Here is an 18,770-nt window from a genome sequence, read left to right as displayed (position 1 = left end):
GAAACATCACTTATTCCAGATTTACCTTCAACGTGGCTCCTAAGGACCTCAGGCCTGTTGAATGCCTGGCCAACTTCAGCACCCGGAATATCCTCATGAGGCGAAAGACTTGCACCACCTTGCCCAGATTCCCTAGCTCTGAGTCACTCCCCATGGTGACATCCACCAAAAGGGTGAAGTAGAAAGGCAAGACTGAGACAATATCAATCAGGTTCAAGGGGTGCTTGAAAAACTTCCTGCGGTTTGGAGCCAACAGCAAGCGGGCAGTCACTTCAAAAGTGAACCAGGAGATGCAAAAGTACTCCACGTTTTGCAACACAGAGTCATCCTTCACCTTGTCCTCTTCATCGGGCTGTTGGTACTCTGGCATGCTGTGGATGCACATGGTTGCTATGGAAGCCACCACAACACTGATGGAGACAAAGCTGAAGAGTTTGCTTGGGATAGAGTAGCCTGGGTTTTCCATAGTGAGCCACAGGCGCTTGCGTAGATTGCCACAGCGCAGTGTGCTGTAATGAAGCAGGTCATGATTGAAGTCCAAGATCTCATCTGGGGAGGTGTCCACGCTACTGACCTCACTTTCTTCATCCCAACTGTGATGCCCACTCTCAAGTTTCCGTTCGTGGTAGCGGTAGCTACAACAAGAATCCAGAAAAAATTCATTAATACCCCAGTATTCTATCTCCTGGCAAAAGGAGAAGACACACAGCTCCTCCATAACATGCAGCTTGCCGGTCTGGTAGAAATGGAGCACATAGAGGAAGAAGCCAGGGTTGCGGTCAAAGTAGAATTCCCTGGCACCCACATCATAGTCATCACAGAGCTGCAGGATGGACTCTTCTGAGTCACAGAAGAGCAAGCGCCCAAGACGAGTGTCAGGGAACTTGGAGAGGGCGCTTGAGCTAAGCCTTCTCCTCAGGCCCCCAACATTGATGTTGATGACCTCATCCTCAAAACTGGGATCCCAGTAGTTTAAGGTCTTGTTGACCATGATCAGTAGAGCTGGGGCTATGTTGGCCTGAAGATAAGATTGAGAGAGAGAAAGAGAGAGAAAGAGAGAGGATTTAAGACTCTCAAAGAAAAAAAAATCAACAATCCAAACAATGCGGTTGGGTGTCACATGGGTGATTTGCATATCTAACTATGCTTCTTAGAACCATTTGTCAACTGATGTATCCCTTCAGCTATGAATAGCTGTGAACTACCACCCACAGGATTGAGAAAGAACTTCTGACATGTTATCTAAATAGTGGTGTTTTAATACAGAGCTGAGTCGCATATTACATACAAGGGTTTGCAGACAAACCTTAACGGCTGGACATTCTAGACAAAAGTAGGTTTCAGAGGATAATTTTGAGTTAAGAGTATTTATTTATGTATTTATTTACTGTATTTGTATACCACTCTTCTCAGCCCTCAGTGTTGCACTACCACCCAGTCTGCCTGCTCCTTTATTCCCCCTGCTTTGTTTGTGAAAGAATCGACACTATCTGGATTCCTACAAAGGAAAAGTATTTGTATAAAATTTAAAAGCAAACGTAGTGGGTAGTTGAAGCATTACATATACCTTTGCCTAAAGTATGCAAGTGGCTAAGATCCAAAGAGCTGCTCACTCCAGGCCCATATGTTTTAGCTTAATAGTATCTGATCATTTTTCCCAGCTGAGATACGATTGCAAGGCAAATCAAACTGCTTTGGAAGCTCCCTTGCAATTTTAAAGGACAAGTTGTTTTCACAGATGTATGGGAGGGGGGAACACAGAAGACAAGTCCAAAGATCCATTGGGATTGTGAAAATAATTTTAGGATTCTTTAGAATGCGTGACTTCTGGATATTGGTGAATTACAAGTTGCATCACCCTAACTAGTACAGCTGGTGAAGAATTATGGAAGTTGCAGAACATTAACACCCAGAAGACCGCATAGCTGAAGTCTACCACTCCTCTTCAATCATGTTGTTGTTGTTGTTGTTGTTGTTGTTGTTGTTGTTGTTGTTGCTGCTGCTGCTGCTGCTGCTGCTGCTGTGTGCCTTCAAATTATTTCTGACTTATGGCAACCCTAAGGCAAGTCCACTGCAGGGTTTACTGGGGCTGAGAGGCTATGATTCATCCCAGGTCATCCAGCAGGTTTTCATGCTGAATGAGGAATCGAATCTTGGTCTCCATAGGCTAACCACTACAACAGAGACAAATCACTAACCAAATCCTTCCCAAGAAAGGAAGGCTAAGGAAAGGCATAATAATTATTTTGAAACCAGATGCCTTTACTTATGATTGGAGGATGGAACAGAAACAGAAGCTATTAATGTAACTGCTATTCCCAACTAGAGTAAACCCACTGAATCAATGGGGTTTACATGGTCTTTAACTTATTATTCTGCAATTGAGTCAATGAATCAGCTATAGCTGAAAGTAGCAACTGGATTCATGCCAGAGTTGTAGCTCATATTAATCAAGCATGCTATTTTCATCATTGGACAAGATCCAATGAAACTGATCCAAATAGGCAGGTCAAACCTGATCTTTGTGTCCTTCAAACACTATCTTTGTAGGCAAAACAGCAGCTCCTAGACTGAACAAAATATCAGCAAAATAGGTGGCAAAATTCCCCACAGCAGGCAAAAGATGACTCACCCCCTGTGTAAGAGGCAACAGAGAGTCACAGCCCCATTTACTGCTTTGAACAATCCCTCCAGATGGTACTTAACGGAGTAGACAGTAACAGGGATGAAACATTACCTTCTGTGATGCCACCCTCCTTTTACAGTCTGTTGAGAAACATTTTCTGTGATGTTATCCTCCCTGCACAGTCTTATATATTGATCATACTCAGCACAAGACAAATATCTTCTATATAATCATTCTCTAACCTATTTTGGGTTAGGTTCCTAGAATGATGTTGACAATAATGGCTATTATGATCTTTTCAGTCTTTTGCAGGTGAAGGAAGGGGCAAGCTGTTGATATAGCTAGCCATCTTCATACTAATGACAACTCTGATTTATCAAAGCAGAAAAAAACCCTGCTGAAACATAAGAAACAAATCCCAAATCCATGGTCAGGCAATGGCTTTATAAAAACTAGCCAAATAGGCACAAAGTGGAGGCAAGGTGTAAAGACGACCCGATTTCAAGCTAGCAGAGAAAGCAAACTGGGTGGTAGGGCAAGTGTGGATGGGATGGAGAAGTCTGAAAGAAGGGAAGAATGATCACAGACTTAAGTAGAGATTAGGCTCTATTTCAGATTACATCTAGGGTAGCTGGAAGCCGGAGGAGAAGAGACAGATGTAAAAGGCCTGGTTCCCTCCCAAGTCAAATATGTCACCAGAAATTGGAATTATACCAAATACAGTCCGGTATGTAAGTCTGTTGCAACTTCTTTTCCACTCTGCTCTAAGACTCTGACCATTCAGATTTCATGACTTGAGTCTCTACCCCCTTCCCTCTCTGCTTCACCAATGTTAGTTTTTCAAGATTTTACCCAAAGAAGAAATAGGGAGATCTCAAAACATGTTCACCACTTTGTGCACATTTAGTTGGTCCTGTGGTACAGCCATTTGAATGTCACTAGAACTTTGAGATACCTGGATTCAAATGCTATGCAGCCATGGAAACCCATTGAGTGGCCCTGAGCAAGTCACATTCTCTATTGAATAAATCTTGTCATGGTTCCAGAAGTTGGAGCTGACTTTAAGGCACACAAGGACAACAAATCAAGATAATGTCAAAGCATGGATTTTGACATGATTAATTAAGAGGTGAAATAAAACAAGAAAGGGGGGGAAAAGGTAGTGCGTATGTGTGCCTTCAGGTTGTCTGTTGACATATACTGAACCTATGGATTTCAAAGGATTTTCTTGGACAAGAAATATTCAGAGATGGTTTCACCAGTTACTTTCTCTGAAATATCGCCTACAGTACCTGATAATCATTGGCTATCTCACACCCAAGTATTAACCAAGTCTGACCCCAGATATCTTTTTCATGTTTCTTTGTGCAGGAGGTATTTAAGCCACTTTGCAAAGTGTGCAGCATTATCAACAATAGGCAGCAATAACACAAAATACATTAGAGAGTAACAATTGAATAAAACCAGCCTGCAAAATCTAAGAAAGGTTCAAATACTTCTCTGAAAGCCAGGTTTATAAAGGAGAAGGCGGTCCAATAGATCCCAAAGATTCCCCCAACCATTATGCCAAATAGTAGAGGAAGTAAGTATATTAGCTTTTGGTCAAATATATTTGTAAGCCCACTGTTTATGTTTACCCGAAAGTGCAATCCTTAAAGCTCATGTGCCAGAAAAGCAATTTGGTCTATATAGAAGCAATTACAAAGTGATCTTTCAGCTCCTGGACAGAAGAGTGTATGTGAAAGAACAAAAATATAAACTCAAAATGCAACATAAATCAATAAGCACTGCTGGCTATTCCAATTAACTGCAGGAGAAAAAAATGTTCTGGAGATTGGGATTGCCCACAGTTCTATACATGGCACTTGCTTATTTCTAGCTTGGTTTTATTCTGTTGTCAGAATTCACTGCAATGTTCCAAGTTTTGCAAAAGGCTTATTCACTAGTCTCGGTTCCACAAAATGGTTTTTTTTCCAGCAACCAGCAACTATTCTACTTCTGAGCAATGTAGCCTCACGGTCACTTAACTTGAGAAAGATAACTTTTTGGCTTTTGATTTCCCAACTGATATGGCACCATTTTGTGGCTACAAATAACATTAATCTCTGTGGTAGGTTTGGAATTCTTTTTCAAGTTTTTGTTTTACGGTCCTTTCCTGAGCTAGCAATACCGCCTTTGTGTTTCTGAGTTTAGACCCTCTTTGAGCTGTATTTTTTTGGCATTCCTCACCTGTGTTTGTTATTGGAGGGAATTATTATTAAGTGTACAGTGGAAATGCAGCACAACTGTGGCAAAGAGATATATGGAAATAATTTATCATACAGGTACACTTGGCTGACAGCTGAGACTGGCTGCAGTTCCCTGATGAGTACACAGTTGGTAATACATGCAAATTCATTGGTGTAAATGGCTTTTAAAAGCAAGAACTTTTTGTGTCAGGAGAGACTTGAGAAACTACAAATCACTTCTGGTGTGAGAGAATTGGCTGTCTGCAAGGCCATTGCCCAGGGGATGCCCAGATGTTTTACCATCCTGTGGGAGGCTTCTCTCATGTTCCCACATGAGAAACTGGAGCTGACAGATGGGATTCACTTGCTCCCCAGATCTGGACGACTGACCTTTCGGTCAGCTGTCCTGCTGACACAAGGGTTTAACCCATTGCACCCCCAGGTGCTCTGAGAGAGGGAGTGAATACATGGTTATGGCTGGGCAAAAATAGGTGGATATTTGTCTACTTTTCCCAAAGCTATCCTACTAATGCAGAAAAAAATGTGCATACCCAATAGCATAGAATTATGTGTAAATAGCAGACCCTGTTAACTAAGGCATGCATCACAGGCATACCTAAAGTAATAAAGCCTCAGAGAGTAAAACACCTATTTACAGTCATCTGGCCATCTATAATCCTATTTTATTAACTGAGGTATAGCTGTATTTCTTGCATGACAGGGGGTTGAACTGGGTGGCCCATGTGGTCTCTTCCAACTCTATATTCTATGATTCCATGATTCTAAATATGATTACATCCTATTTTAGATTTTGAAATATTATGAAACATTTTCAAGAGCCAAACACATACACACACATTGCCCCAAATGCCTTTCCTTGTTTGGCCCACTACAGAGCTTTCTGCGGCAGATTTCAAGCTGAATCAATGGCGCCCTTGAAACCAAAGATGAGCAGGAGCTCAGATCTGAAAGTTCTTTGACTGAGGGATCTTTCCCCCTGCTCTAAAATTCCTTCACAAAAATCAAATTTAATATTGCAGAGTTTGGTGGCTTCAAAGCTTCCCGGCTGACGCTGTGTGGTTTGCATTAACTACTACTGTCCCATCCGCCCACTATTTCTGTATGAAGTGTACTGAGTGAGATCAAATAATATCTGTTAATTATTAAAGATCTGAGCTGAGCCTCTATCTGACACATAGAAAGACACAGCTGGATAATTGTGATTGCCTTGCTATTGAATTTTAACACACTGGTACTGCATGTGGCTACCCACTAAGTTACACAACAAGCAACATCCCTAAGGCATGAGTCTGTCAGAACAGTAGGGGGAAAGCTCCAAATGTTAAGATTCGCAACTGGTTTGATGGTCTGTGGGTACAACACATACATAACTATGTTGCCTTTGGAAATTTGCTGTATATATATATTTTAATTATTATTTTATTTAGAGTATTTATATACTGCTCTTCAGTCACAAAGGCTCTCGGAGTGGTTTACAAATCATTAAGTGGCCCTCAGGCTTTAATATGTAACATTACATAATATGCCATTCTACTGCTTCTTGCATATACGTATGAAGAAGTAAACCATTACTGCATAAACAAGGGGTAATTTTTCTCCATTATCTAAGCAGGCATGCTTCCTTAGTGATTTCACTGGCTTCTACAAATGCTGCAATCTTATATATTATTATGTTTAGTTAAGAAACAGGGCAGTACGGAGAGACATAGGGTAAAATTATGAATGAAGTGGAGAATGTGAATAGGCAGAGCCATTACTCCCCCTGTTATAATGCTTGAACCAAAGGCCATCCACTAAAAAGGGGAGAAATTCACAATGGATAAAATGAAATATGTATTTACACAGTGCATAATTAAATAGTGGAATTAGTGCCATAAGATTTGGAAGCCAAGCTCTATGACGAATGGCTTAGAAATAGGGTATGTTTAGCTTGGAGAAAAGCAAGCTGAGAGGGAACATGATAGCTATGTTTAAGTATTTGGAAGGATGTCACATGAGGAGGGAGCAAGCTTGTTTTCTGCTGCTCTGGAGAGTAGGACACAGAGCAGTGAATTCAAACTGCAGAAAGAAAGATTCAACCTGAACATTAGGAAGAACTTCCTAATGGTGACAGCTGTTTGGAAGTGGAATATGTTCCCTTGCAGGGTGGTGGAAGCTCCTTCTTTGGGGGCTTTTAAACAGATGCTGAATGGCCATCTGTCGGGGATGCTTTGGTTGCATTTCCGGCATAGCAGGGGGATGGACTGGATGGCCCTTGTGATTTCTTTCAACTCTATGATTCTATAGTTCATGTCAGTGATTCCCAACCTGTGGTCCACAGACCACCAGTAGTCCGCAAGAATGGAAATATGGTCTGCGGCCTCACTGTTACTATACTGCTGAAATGAGATCAACTGGTCTTGTGAAACCCTCTTATAGTGCCAAGCCTTATTAAATATTTTTTTTCTGTGGGTGAGCAGATGGCAACTACTGGAAGGCATATGTTCTGTATCAGAAACTAGGGCTGATGTGGTCTATCTAATGCAATTTTCTGAATCAGCACTCCAAATAACCAAACCGAATCTAAAGTTGACCAAAAATGGATTCGTAACCCTTTTAGTACTAATGTTGGAGATTGGTCCCTGGTCAAAGTGATCTGTGGTCAATTTAAAAAAAGGTTCGGAACCACTGGTCTATGATAATGACTTGGCAATTGTCGTTGCCAATTTGGACAGCTTTCAAAGATGATTCGATAAATTCAGGGAGGTTAGATTCAAGCCTTATAAGGAATGACTTGGAGTCAATTTGGAGTAGAAAAGACTCAAGAGGTGACATGAAATACACCTTTCAATACTTCTGCTTCTCCAGACTAATGGATTCAAATTACAAGAAAAGATATTCCACCTAAACATTAGGAAAAACTTTTTTTGACTGAAAAAAATGGTTCACAGTGAAATAAATTGTCTTGGAAGTTGGTGGACTCTCCATCTTTGTAGGTCTTCAAATAGAGGTTGAAATCAGCATCTTTTAAAAGTGCTTTAGCTGTGTATCTCTGCATTGCAGCATGTTGACTAGATGGTCCTTATGGTTCCTTCCAGCACCAAGGTTCTATGACTCCTTCAATAGCCATATATTACCTCCAGTCACCAGAGGCAGTCTGCATATGTATTATTTTAGTTATTTAAATACTGAACGGGAATCCTGTAAGTAGCATAAATGTGTTTTATGTGAGGGTTATGTTTTTTGCTAAATGGGGTACAAGATGCTATTCTCTAATGGCCATTCAAACTCACCATAACCAGACAGTTGCCAAACTCTATGGGGGCTGCTGCTATGGTGGTGGTGGTGGTCAGGGGCGCACTGTGCAATGGGGATAGCTTCTTTCTCCCCTTGCAATTTGCTGCAAAGACGGGGCAGATGAACAAGAATACTGGTATTCCTCTGCTATTCTCTCCAACAAACTGCAGATGAACCAGAAGCAATTTTGCTCCCTAGTCACCACCTCCCTCTGCTCCCCGCTCTATGCCTGTTTAATGGGGTCTGGTTACTGCCTGAGGGGGAGCCACAGAGCTCTCTTTCATGCTTCTCCCTGCTCTTCACATGGTAATTTTTTATTAGAAACCAGATATAAATTATTACTGATTGAGAGATACAAGAAAAGGGCACACAAACACATACAAATGGGGGGAGGCAGGGAGGGAGAGGGAGAGAGACAGAATATGCCACAGTTCTCCAAATTATTCAAGACAGGTTAAGGGAGGAAGATTAAAGAAGTAATGGCACAGTGAAAACGTATGTTTAACAAACACAACAGAAAGAGAACAACAGCAGTGATTTTAATTCAAGTTCCATATATACTCGAGTATAAGCAGAGTTTCTCAGCCCTTTTTAAGTCAGAAAAAGCTCCCCTCGGCTTATACTCGAGTCAAAGTTATTTATTATTTTTCTCTGTTATTGGGTTAAACCACTGAGCTGCTGAACTGACTGACCAAAAGGTCGCCAGTTCAAATCCGGGGCGGAGTGAGTTCCCTCTATTAGCCCAAGCTTCTGCCAACCTAGCAGTTCAAAAACATGCAAAAGTGAGTAGATCAATAGGTAGTGCTCCAGCGGGAAGGTAACAGTGCTCCATGCAGTCATGCCGGCCACATGACCTTGGAGGCATCTATGGACAACGCTGGCTCTTTGGCATAGAAATGGAGATGACCACCAAACCCCAGAGTCGGACACGACTGGACTTAATGTCAGGGGAAAACCTTTACATTATTATTATTATTATTATTATTATTATTATTATTATTATTAAATTTATTATTTTACTCTATTTATTATTATTATTATATTTACATTATATATTCTATTATTATTTTATTACATTTATTATTTTACTCTCTATTATTATTAGAAGGATACGTAAGCGTATTTACACTGATGGAGGTTAGAATAATGGTTTAATCAGAGTTGGGCAATCTTTTCTTAAATATTATGTAAATATTCAAAAACATTTAACCTACTGATACCTCAATTAATGTAATTTTATTGGTATCTATTTTTATTTTGAAATTTACCAAAAAGCATTTCAAAATTCTGAATGGAGGGGAAGTTCAAATACTGCATTTATATTGTCACATTTTTACATTTCCATCTTGCTTTTAGAGTTTGGGGACAGCAAGGGTTCTGTCAATTCTATTGAAAGCAAATTCTCAAGGCACTCATAATTATTACAAGTCCCTGAGCAATGGTCATGAAAAGGAATAAAGCTCTGTCCATATAATAGGAATTACACCCACAGCATTGTATCAAGGAAGTATTGATTGTATCTAAATAGTGGAAATAGCTTCTACAGAGATTTCTGTATGAGATCTTTGGTTAACGGATATGAAATAAATATAGAGTCTACATACTGGAAAAGTGCCAAATGCTGTTTGATCTTGGAAGCTAAGTAGAGTCAGTCCTGGCTAAAACTTGGATATTAGACTGACCAATTGCAGGATATATTTCAGAAAAATGAATTGACAAAACCTCCTCTGAGTATTCCTAAGAAAACCCTATGAAATGCATGAGGTCATCACAACTAGACAGGCAACTTGAAAACACATATACATATATACATAAATAACTTAATAATTTAATAATAATAATAATAATAACAACAATATAAAATGTGTCAAACTCTCTGGGTTAAATTGCTGAGCTGCTGAACTCGCTGACCAAAAGGTAGGCAGTTTGAATCCAGGGAGCGGGGTGAGCTCCCACTGTTAGCCCCAGCTTCTGCCAACCTAGCAGTTCAAAGACATGCAAATGTGAATAGATCACTAGGTACCTCCTTGGCAGGAAGGTAATGACACTCCTTGCAGTCATGCTGGAGTGCCGGCTCTCCAGCTTAGAAATGGAGATGAGCACCACCTCCCAGAGTCGGACGCGACTAGACTTAATGTAGGGAAAACCTTTACCTTTATATATATACCACATATAAACATACCTCTCACCCTTCAAAGCCACTTTTTACATCTTGCATGCTTAGCTTCTCCACTTACCTCAAATATACCAGGCTTGAATATCAATTCTTAGTTCCAACTTCCCTTATCTATTTTAGAGGTGGTGTTGGAGAATCCAAGTGCCAATTTTCTTCCCTAGGGTCCTCCAAGAATAATACAAACTGTCAAATTTGCTCTGGTCATCTAGAAGTTATCAAAAGTCAACTACTAGTTTTGGGGAAAAAACTTTGGCTTGTGTTGGGGATCCCAGCAACCTATTTAACAGATGAATGATTAAGGTAAAGGTAAAAGTTTTCCCCTGACATTAGGTCCAGTTGTGTTCCATTTCTAAGCCAAAGAGCAGATGTTGTCTGTAGACACCTCCAAGGTCATGTGGCCAGCATGACTGCATGGAGCACCTTTACCTTCCCACAGGAGCGGTATCTATTGATTGATCTACTCATATTTGCATATTTTTGAACTGCTAGGTTGGCAGAAGCTGGGCTGACAGCAGGAGCTCATGCTGCTCCCTGGATTCGAACCTGCGACCTTTCGGTCAACAAGTTTAGCAGCTCAGTGGTCTAATCCACTGCACCACCAGGGGCTCCAACTACTAGAGATTTCCAGGAAAGATCATTCATTTTTATTTTGGCCATAAGCATGGAAGGATGAGAGGATACAAAAACATCCTTGGAGACAGTATGAGTCCCCTGGACTGCATTTTGTCCACTCCAGTCCAATCCTTCTTACCTCATATCACATTTGATTGACAAAATTATATTAAAGATTAGAAGTAACAAGACACAAACCTGTCAGATGAACCATGCAATGTCCAAATCTCCTTCTGTATAGATCTAGGCCACTGCAACATATTCCACACTTGTTCCTGTGGCTTGCAGGGCTTTAGCTAATAGTATCCTAAAAACTCTTTACTTTACATTCCTTGGCACCTGAAGTAATTGTTTAATCAGAGTGCAGAAGGGCCTTGTTAAGAGCCCTCACTGCTTCTTCTTGAGCCCTCCTTTCCCAAACCTATACTCAAAATGTGCCTACCTCTTGTTCAAAAATTCTGTATACTATGTGTGCCATGTGCTGTGTTACAGGGACCTCTTTGCTGCCACTGAAACCTGTTGAGGACCCCAGGGCTTCCCAATCAACACATCTTATCTAGAATGATCAGCCTGCGCTGGGGAGGTCAGGAGGAAAGGGAGCATGGAGACGATGTTCCTTGCATTTTAATTTCATTCCCAAAGTCAGAAGAGTAAATCTGCTCCCAGACACTCTCTAATGGTCTGGAGATCTTGACATAACAAACAGTTACAGCCACTGCAGATGCAGCTATAGTCTGGGTGTCTGAAGTGCAGAACTAACTGCCATGTTTTCTTATCATTTTTACTTTTCAGAAAGGCATAGACACATACAGGATTTGACAAGCGAATATTGCTATGCATCATGGCATGCTGCTTTTTACCTGTGACATGTCAGATGTTTCTATTCCCCCACAAGAGAAAAAGATACAGCAGCCAAGAAAAATGGGATCTATCTGCATACAGAAGAAAGCAACTGTGTCACAATAAGTATCAAAAACAAATATATGGTGCATGCAATGTTCCTTTAGCTTTTTCCTACCTCTTCATACCACAGATGAACTGCCCAATTCACCGTACATCTTACCATATTCTGGGATCCATATATTATTTTCCAGGGTACATTAGTACATCTACAGCAACATGTTTGTATAATCTCCAAGAGCACTTTGAAACCATGATCTCATTTGAATCTCAGAGCAAACCCTTTGACGAAGGTTGGACCAATAGCACAGGATGTTCCCATATTCGAATACATGGACTGTTTATGGAAATGGATACCTGGGGAAAGAAATGCATGAGATTTGTTGCACATTCTTCTCCTGTCTGGTTGTTTATTATTATTATTATTATTATTATTATTATTATTATTATTATTATTTTTGAAACACAGCAAGATTAGTCCACAACAAACAAGATCACTATGCTGGTTGTTGTATTGGATCACACGTTGGACACTTCCCAAGTGTATAGGACTATGTGATGTATTGGCGAATAATGCATGCAGTAGGGTGGCCTTTTGCAGTTGACAGATGGTAATTTTGTCAGCGTCAATTGTGTTTAAGTGCAGGCCAAGGTCTTTAGGCATTGCACCCAGTGTGCCGATCACTACTGGGACCACCTTGACTGGCTTGTGCCAGATACACAAAGTATTATGTTACTGTTATTTTTGAAACATCAGATGTGTTATCATTGGAACACAGATATCTATAACAAAGATACACAAAGTATTAATGTTGCCTTTATCATGACTTGTGTCAGAGTCAATTATTATTATTATTATTATTATTATTATTAACTTTATTTCTATCACTCCTTTCTTCCACATAGGAACTCAAGACTGCTAATAATAACATGAGACAACCCAATACAAATTTTAAACAAAGCAAATACAAACATTAACAAAAAAAGACATATTGTTGTCTTTGTTATCAGATGTGTTATCATTGGAACACAGATATCTATAACTAAGATACACAAAGTATTATTGTTGTCTACATCATGGCTTGTACCAGAGTCTATTATTATTGTTATTATTATTATTATTATTATTATTATTATTTCTATCACTCCTTTCTCCCCCATAGGGACTCAAGGCTGCTAATAATAACATGGCACAACCCAATACACATTTTAAACAAGGCAAATACAAACATTAACAAACAAAGACATATATTTGTGTCATGGACGAATATAAGGTAAAAATACAGTTAAAAAACAATAAAAATTACATTTGATTGATTTGTGCTGATTTTACCAAAGTCATAATCTACTGTACAATCATCACTACAGGAATATCTGCCGGTTGTCCAAGTGCCCTATGAGATCCAGAAGTGACTTCAGGCCAGTCATGCACTGACTGGATCAAGATTTGAGGGTTCCCAAAGCATCACATGTCTCACTAATTATCTTGATTAGTCCTAAGCCCTAATCAGAAAAGACCAGAGTTGAGTATGGACTCAAATTATCATTCTTGACAGCTACATAGTACTTCTCTATTGTGCAGATTCCATAGAAGTCCCTTGCAGAGAGTGATTTCCCTTGTAGTGGATTCCATCTTGGTATTTAGCAGATATTTATCAAGTAGGCTGGGTGGAAGGAAGAATTCTCTATATAAGAAATATGAACTTCTCTCTGATCAAAATAGATCCCCCTGCTCATTCAACAACATTGGATTTAAGCCCCTTGGAACCCAAAAACTGTTAGGGTTCTATTATTAGATGTAGATTTTTCTCCTTAGGATCTCAAAGCATGCATATGGTCTTACACATACCCACAGGTGAGGCAGTTTAAGACAAGTCCAAGGTAACATACTGAGTTTCACGGTCGAGTAAAGATTTGAATCTAGGCATCTCTTTTCCTAGGTTACCACTCTAATGGCTACACCTCAGCTGCTCTGGTTCTGCTTTACCTAGCTGTCACTGCCAGAGCTTGGCTGACAACTCACCTCACCCACCCAGCTCCCAATGTAACTTTTCCAAACTCAGCACTGCACCAATACCTCTTTATGGCTAGTTAAGCCCCAGGATGGACTGTGGCATTGTGTGGGTGAATACCAGAAGAAAGCATTGCCAGATTTTGTCTCTGGCAGCTTGTGAATTACTTCTTGGTCAAAGCTCTGCCCATTCTTGGGCACATTTAGGCACCTGCCAACTGATTTCCTTGGTTGTTTGGACTCATTCCCAAGGCAGGGCCATTCCTCATCTTATTTGCCTTCATAACCTCCAGTCTGAGAGACACCGATAGACTTTGTCCACAGTGCTGAGAAACTTTGCTTCAGTCCCAGGAGAAAAGGATAAGAGAACATGGGATGGAGGTACAGCACATGCACACACGAGAGAGACTGAGTGGCCCTGGGTAAGTCACACTTTCTCACCCGCAGAGAAAGGCAAATCTTGTAAATCTTCACACACCCTCATAACAAATCTTGCTAAGACCCCCCCCCCCCCCCCCGGGTTGCTGTAAGTTTGATGTGCAGAACTGATGCAGTTTGACATTTTCACTGCCATGGCAAAGTGTGTGGATGCCTCACCGAACTATAACTCAGGCATGGGCTAACTTGGGTTTCCCTCCAGGTGTTTTGGACCAAAGAGCATTCTGAACTCCACCAACGATGGAATTGAACCAAACTTGATGGACAGAACTCCCATGACCAACAAAAAAAAATTGGAAGAGTTTGGTGGGCATTGGCCTTGAGTTTTGGAGTTGTAGTTCACCTACATCCAGAGAGCACTGTAGACTCAAACAATAATGGATCTGGACCAAACTTGGCACGAATACATAATATGTCCAAATGTGAACACTGGTGGAATTTGGGGAAAACAGACCTTGACATTTGGGAGTTATAGTTGTTGGATTTATAGTTCACCTACAGTCAAAGAGCATTCTGAACCCCACCAACGATAGAATCGGGCCAAACTTCCCATACAGTACCACATGATCAACAGAAGATACTGTGTTTTCTGATGGCCTTTGGGGACCCCTCTGATACCCCCCTCGTAAACCCTCCGCAGGGGTCCCGACCCCCCAAGTTGAGAAAGACTGTTCTAGGGGAAAGCGTCCTGGGGACGCCCCACCCGCCCGCCCGCCCTACCTCTCAGGCTCCTCCGGAGAGCGGGCTTCCTTCCCCGGCGTCTGTGGGGGGCTCATCCTCCGAGTGCGCCCACGGCCAACTTAGCAGCGCCTTGCCCCTGGAGCCCGAGGGCGCCTCTTGCCGCTCCGGGGCGCGCTTCCTCCGCGCAGGTGCCTCGCCTTCCGCCCAGCCGCGCCTCTGCCCAGCCAAGCCATCCTCGGCCTCTTCTGGCCAGCTGGGGCGCCTCGCCACCGACGTCCGTCCCCGACTTGTCCGCCCGCCCGCCCGCCTCCCACTAGGCACCGTCTCCAAATTCCGGCTTGGCCAGTCGCGGGGAGAAGCGCTGCCTTTCTTCGGCTTCCCTTCCCTTCCCTCCTCCTGTTGTCTCTCTCCAGATACAGGCGAGGAAGCCTGTTGCCCTGTTTGGTGGCAAGAGAAGCTCTTGGTAGGAGGCGGGCGGAGCAGCGGGAGGGAGAAGCGAGCGAGGCGCCTCTCTCTGCCCCTCATGCGCGTTTCCGCCGAGGCCCTTGGCAAAGCGAGGGATGGGTTCAGAGAGGAAGGGACACGCCGAGGGAGGGAGGGGGGAGCCTCGGAGCACAGAAGGACGCCTTGCCTGATTTTGTAACTGCCACACGAGAGAGAGAGAGAGAGAGAGAGAGAGAGAGAGAGAGAGAGAGATTGGAGAGGGAGGGAGAGCGGCTCTCCCTTGAAACCCCACAGACCAGTGCTGCTCGCTCCCGGCTCAGTCACAAGCGCGGCTTGTGGGAACAAGGGAGAGGGCCTTCTCCGTGGTGGCCCCTCAGCTCTGGAACTCGCTCCCCAAGGAGATTAGGCAAGAACCCACCCTGGCAGTCTTTAGGAAAAGCTTAAAAACCTGGCTTTCCCGGTGTGCTTTTGCGGAAGCACTAACAAATGCAAGATACTCCACATAGGCAGAAAAAATGAAATGCAAAGATACAGAATGGGGGACGTGTGGCTCGAGAGCAATACATGTGAAAAAGATCTTGGGAGTCCTCCTGGAGAACAAGTTAAACATGAGCCAACAATGTCATGTGGCGGCAAAAAAAAGCCAATGGGATTTTGGCCTGCATCAATAGGAGCCTAGTGTCTAGATCCAGGGAAGTCATGCTACCCGTGCTTTATTCTGCCTTGGTCCAACCCCATTCTGTCAAGGAACAGGGAAATTACATTGAAAGCACCCCTGACAGATGGCCATCCAGCCTATTTTTAAAAGCCTCTAAAGAAGGAGCCTCCACCACACTCTGGGGCAGAGAGTTCCTCTGCTGAACAGCTCTCACAGTTAGGAAGTTCTTCCTAATGTGTCCAATTCTGGGCACCACAATTCAAGAGAGATGTTGACAAGCTGGAATGTGTCCAGAGGAGAGTAACTAAAATGACCAAGGGTCTGGAGAACAAGCCCTATGAGGAACGGCTTAAGGAGCTGGGCATGTTTAGCCTGAAGAAGAGAAGGCTGAGAGGAGATATGATAGCCATGTATAAATATGTGAGAGAAAGCCACAGGGAGGAGGGAGCAAGCTTGTTTTCTGCTTCCTTGGAGACTAGGACACGATACAATGGCTTCAAACTACAAGAAAGGAGATTCCATCTGAACATGAGGAAGAACTTCCTGACTGTGAGAGCTGTTCAGCAGTGGAACTCTCTGCCCCGGAGTGTGGTGGAGGCTCCTTCTTTGGAAGTTTTTAAACAGAAGCTGGATGGCTATCTGTCAGGGGTGATTTGAATGCAATATTCCTGCTTCTTGGCAGGGGGTTGGACTGGATGGCCCATGAGGTCTCTTCCAACTCTTTGATTCTATGATTCTAGGTGGAATCTCCTTTCGTGTAATTTGAAGCCATTGTTCCATGTCCTAGTCTCCAGGGCAGCAGAAAACACACCTACTCACTCCGCCGTATGACTTCACTTCACATATTTATACATGTCTCCTTCCTTCCTGCTTTCATGGTACCCACGTTCTTAAGGGCTCCTCTCCTTTTAAGAATTGTATGGAAGGACATTTCAGCAGGTGATACAAGAAGCTATAATTCAGTGGTTCTCAACCTATCTAATGCCGTGACTCCTTAGTACAGCTCCTCCTGTTGTGATGACCCCCAGCCATACAATTATTTTCGTTGCTACTTCATAACTATAATTTTGCTACTGTTAAGAATCGTAATGTTAGTATCCGATATGCAGGGAGTATTTTCATTCACTGGATGAAACTTGCCCAAATTTGAATACTGGTGGGGTTGGGAGCGGGGTTGATTTTGTCATTTGGGATTTGTAGTTGCTGGGATTTATAGTTAACCTACAATCAAAGATTATTCTGAGCTCCAGCAACAATGAAATTGAATCAAACTTGCCACACAGAACTCCCATACCAACAGAAAATCCTGAAAGGATTTGATGGGCATTGAACTTGAGTTTTGGAGTTGCAGTTTTCGCCTACATCCAGAGAGCACTATGGACTCAAACAATGATGGATCTGGACCAAACTTGGCATGAATCCTCAATATTCCCAAATGTGAACACTGGTGGTGTTTGGAGAAAATAGAGCTTGACATTTCAAAGTTGAAGTTGCTGGGATTTATAGTTCACCTACAAATTGGGAGTTGGACATTTTTATTTGTTTTCCTTGGAAACAGTATCCTAAAGAGACCCTTCTAAACCTGCCAAGGCAATTTCTCAAACACACATTGCATATCTTCATGAAACACACAGGCTGGCATTCTGTTCAACAATTACAATACAAGATTGTAAACTGAATTTACAACCCCTTCATTGTTGAGGATTCGTGGTCATCAACTACACAGCCCAACCAATTTTTTTTTTAATAATCCTGGTGCCTTGGTTTTTAGGCCTGTTCCTGGGACTATTTGGGGTGCTGATTCAGAAAATTGCATTGGATAGACCACATTACTTCCATTTTCTTTGACATAGTTATCATGATTTTCTATGGGTGAGCAGATGAAGACTGGTATATGGCATATGTTCTGTATCTCAAAAACTAGTGCTGATAGGGAAAACTGGAATCAGCAGGTTAAATATACTCAGAAGCAGGTTAACTTTTGAAGCACCAGAATGTGCTTTGGCCAGTGTATCTATTCAACACATCATCAAAGCCCCGTCTTTACAGCCTGGCAGCAGCCTGGCAAGAGTGTTTCCAAGATGCTGTGGATCAAGCACTGAGGAATGACACCTGCAGTACTCTCTCTGTTATAGCCAAGGTATATTCAGTTTTCAAATCCTCAGCCGGCTCATATAACTATAAAGAACAGAGTTTATCTTACTATAGACTAGAAATGTAAGATAAATCTCATATGAACTCATATGAACTGATACAAGCAAGTATTTCAGTGAGACTGTGTACCTATATCAGTCAGGATCACGAAGGAACTGGTTGGTTACAGTCTGGGATAAATGCCAGATGCTCTCGAATGCCAATAAAGATTAGGAATGCCTCCATAGCTGTGTGCAAGAGAGGAAGACCGTCAGGAGCCTGACCTGGGAATGAACCTCCTCACTGATACACCAAGGCAAGTAGGATATAAGATAAGAGATGTGAAGCACAGGTAGTAAACCCCTTGGCTATGGATTATTTTGATGGGTCACTTCATAAGGAGATAATAAAAAGAAGTAGTTCTTATCAGGCTGCTTTCAGCATTCTTCCAGTGCAGAAGACAATGTGGTCAAACAGCACTTGCAGTTTCTAACATGCTGCCCTAAAATGCTGATTTATGTAGCTAAGATGGAAATCTAGATATTGTCAAAGGCAAGGAACATGAA

At 42.1% G+C, this 18,770-nt stretch overlaps 1 protein-coding gene across 5 annotated transcripts in view; it reads right to left on the bottom strand.

Moving 5' to 3' along the window:
• KCNS1 (potassium voltage-gated channel modifier subfamily S member 1) overlaps positions 1-15,644 on the bottom strand; it is a 56,926-nt gene extending 41,282 nt beyond the window's left edge. For 2 of the 5 annotated variants that reach the window (XM_067468168.1, XM_060772200.2), the window contains exons 1-3: positions 15,009-15,077; positions 11,958-12,196; positions 26-1,018 (exon numbers count right to left, since the gene is read on the bottom strand). In XM_067468168.1, coding sequence (XP_067324269.1) covers positions 26-1,018; positions 11,958-12,005 — 1,041 coding nt within the window. In that variant the 5' untranslated portion in view covers positions 12,006-12,196; positions 15,009-15,077. Of the gene's footprint in view, positions 1-25; positions 1,019-10,388; positions 10,728-11,957; positions 12,197-15,008 lie in introns of those variants that run through there. The other 3 variants (XM_060772201.2, XM_060772202.2, XM_060772203.2) reach the window with 3 other exon arrangements.
• Positions 15,645-18,770: the final 3,126 nt, after the last annotated feature.

This window comes from Anolis sagrei, chromosome 4 (genome assembly GCF_037176765.1).
Source record: "Anolis sagrei isolate rAnoSag1 chromosome 4, rAnoSag1.mat, whole genome shotgun sequence".
Lineage (NCBI taxonomy): Eukaryota > Metazoa > Chordata > Lepidosauria > Squamata > Dactyloidae > Anolis > Anolis sagrei.
Note: the sequence above shows the minus strand (reverse complement) of the source record. Positions and strands in the feature narration are given on the sequence as shown.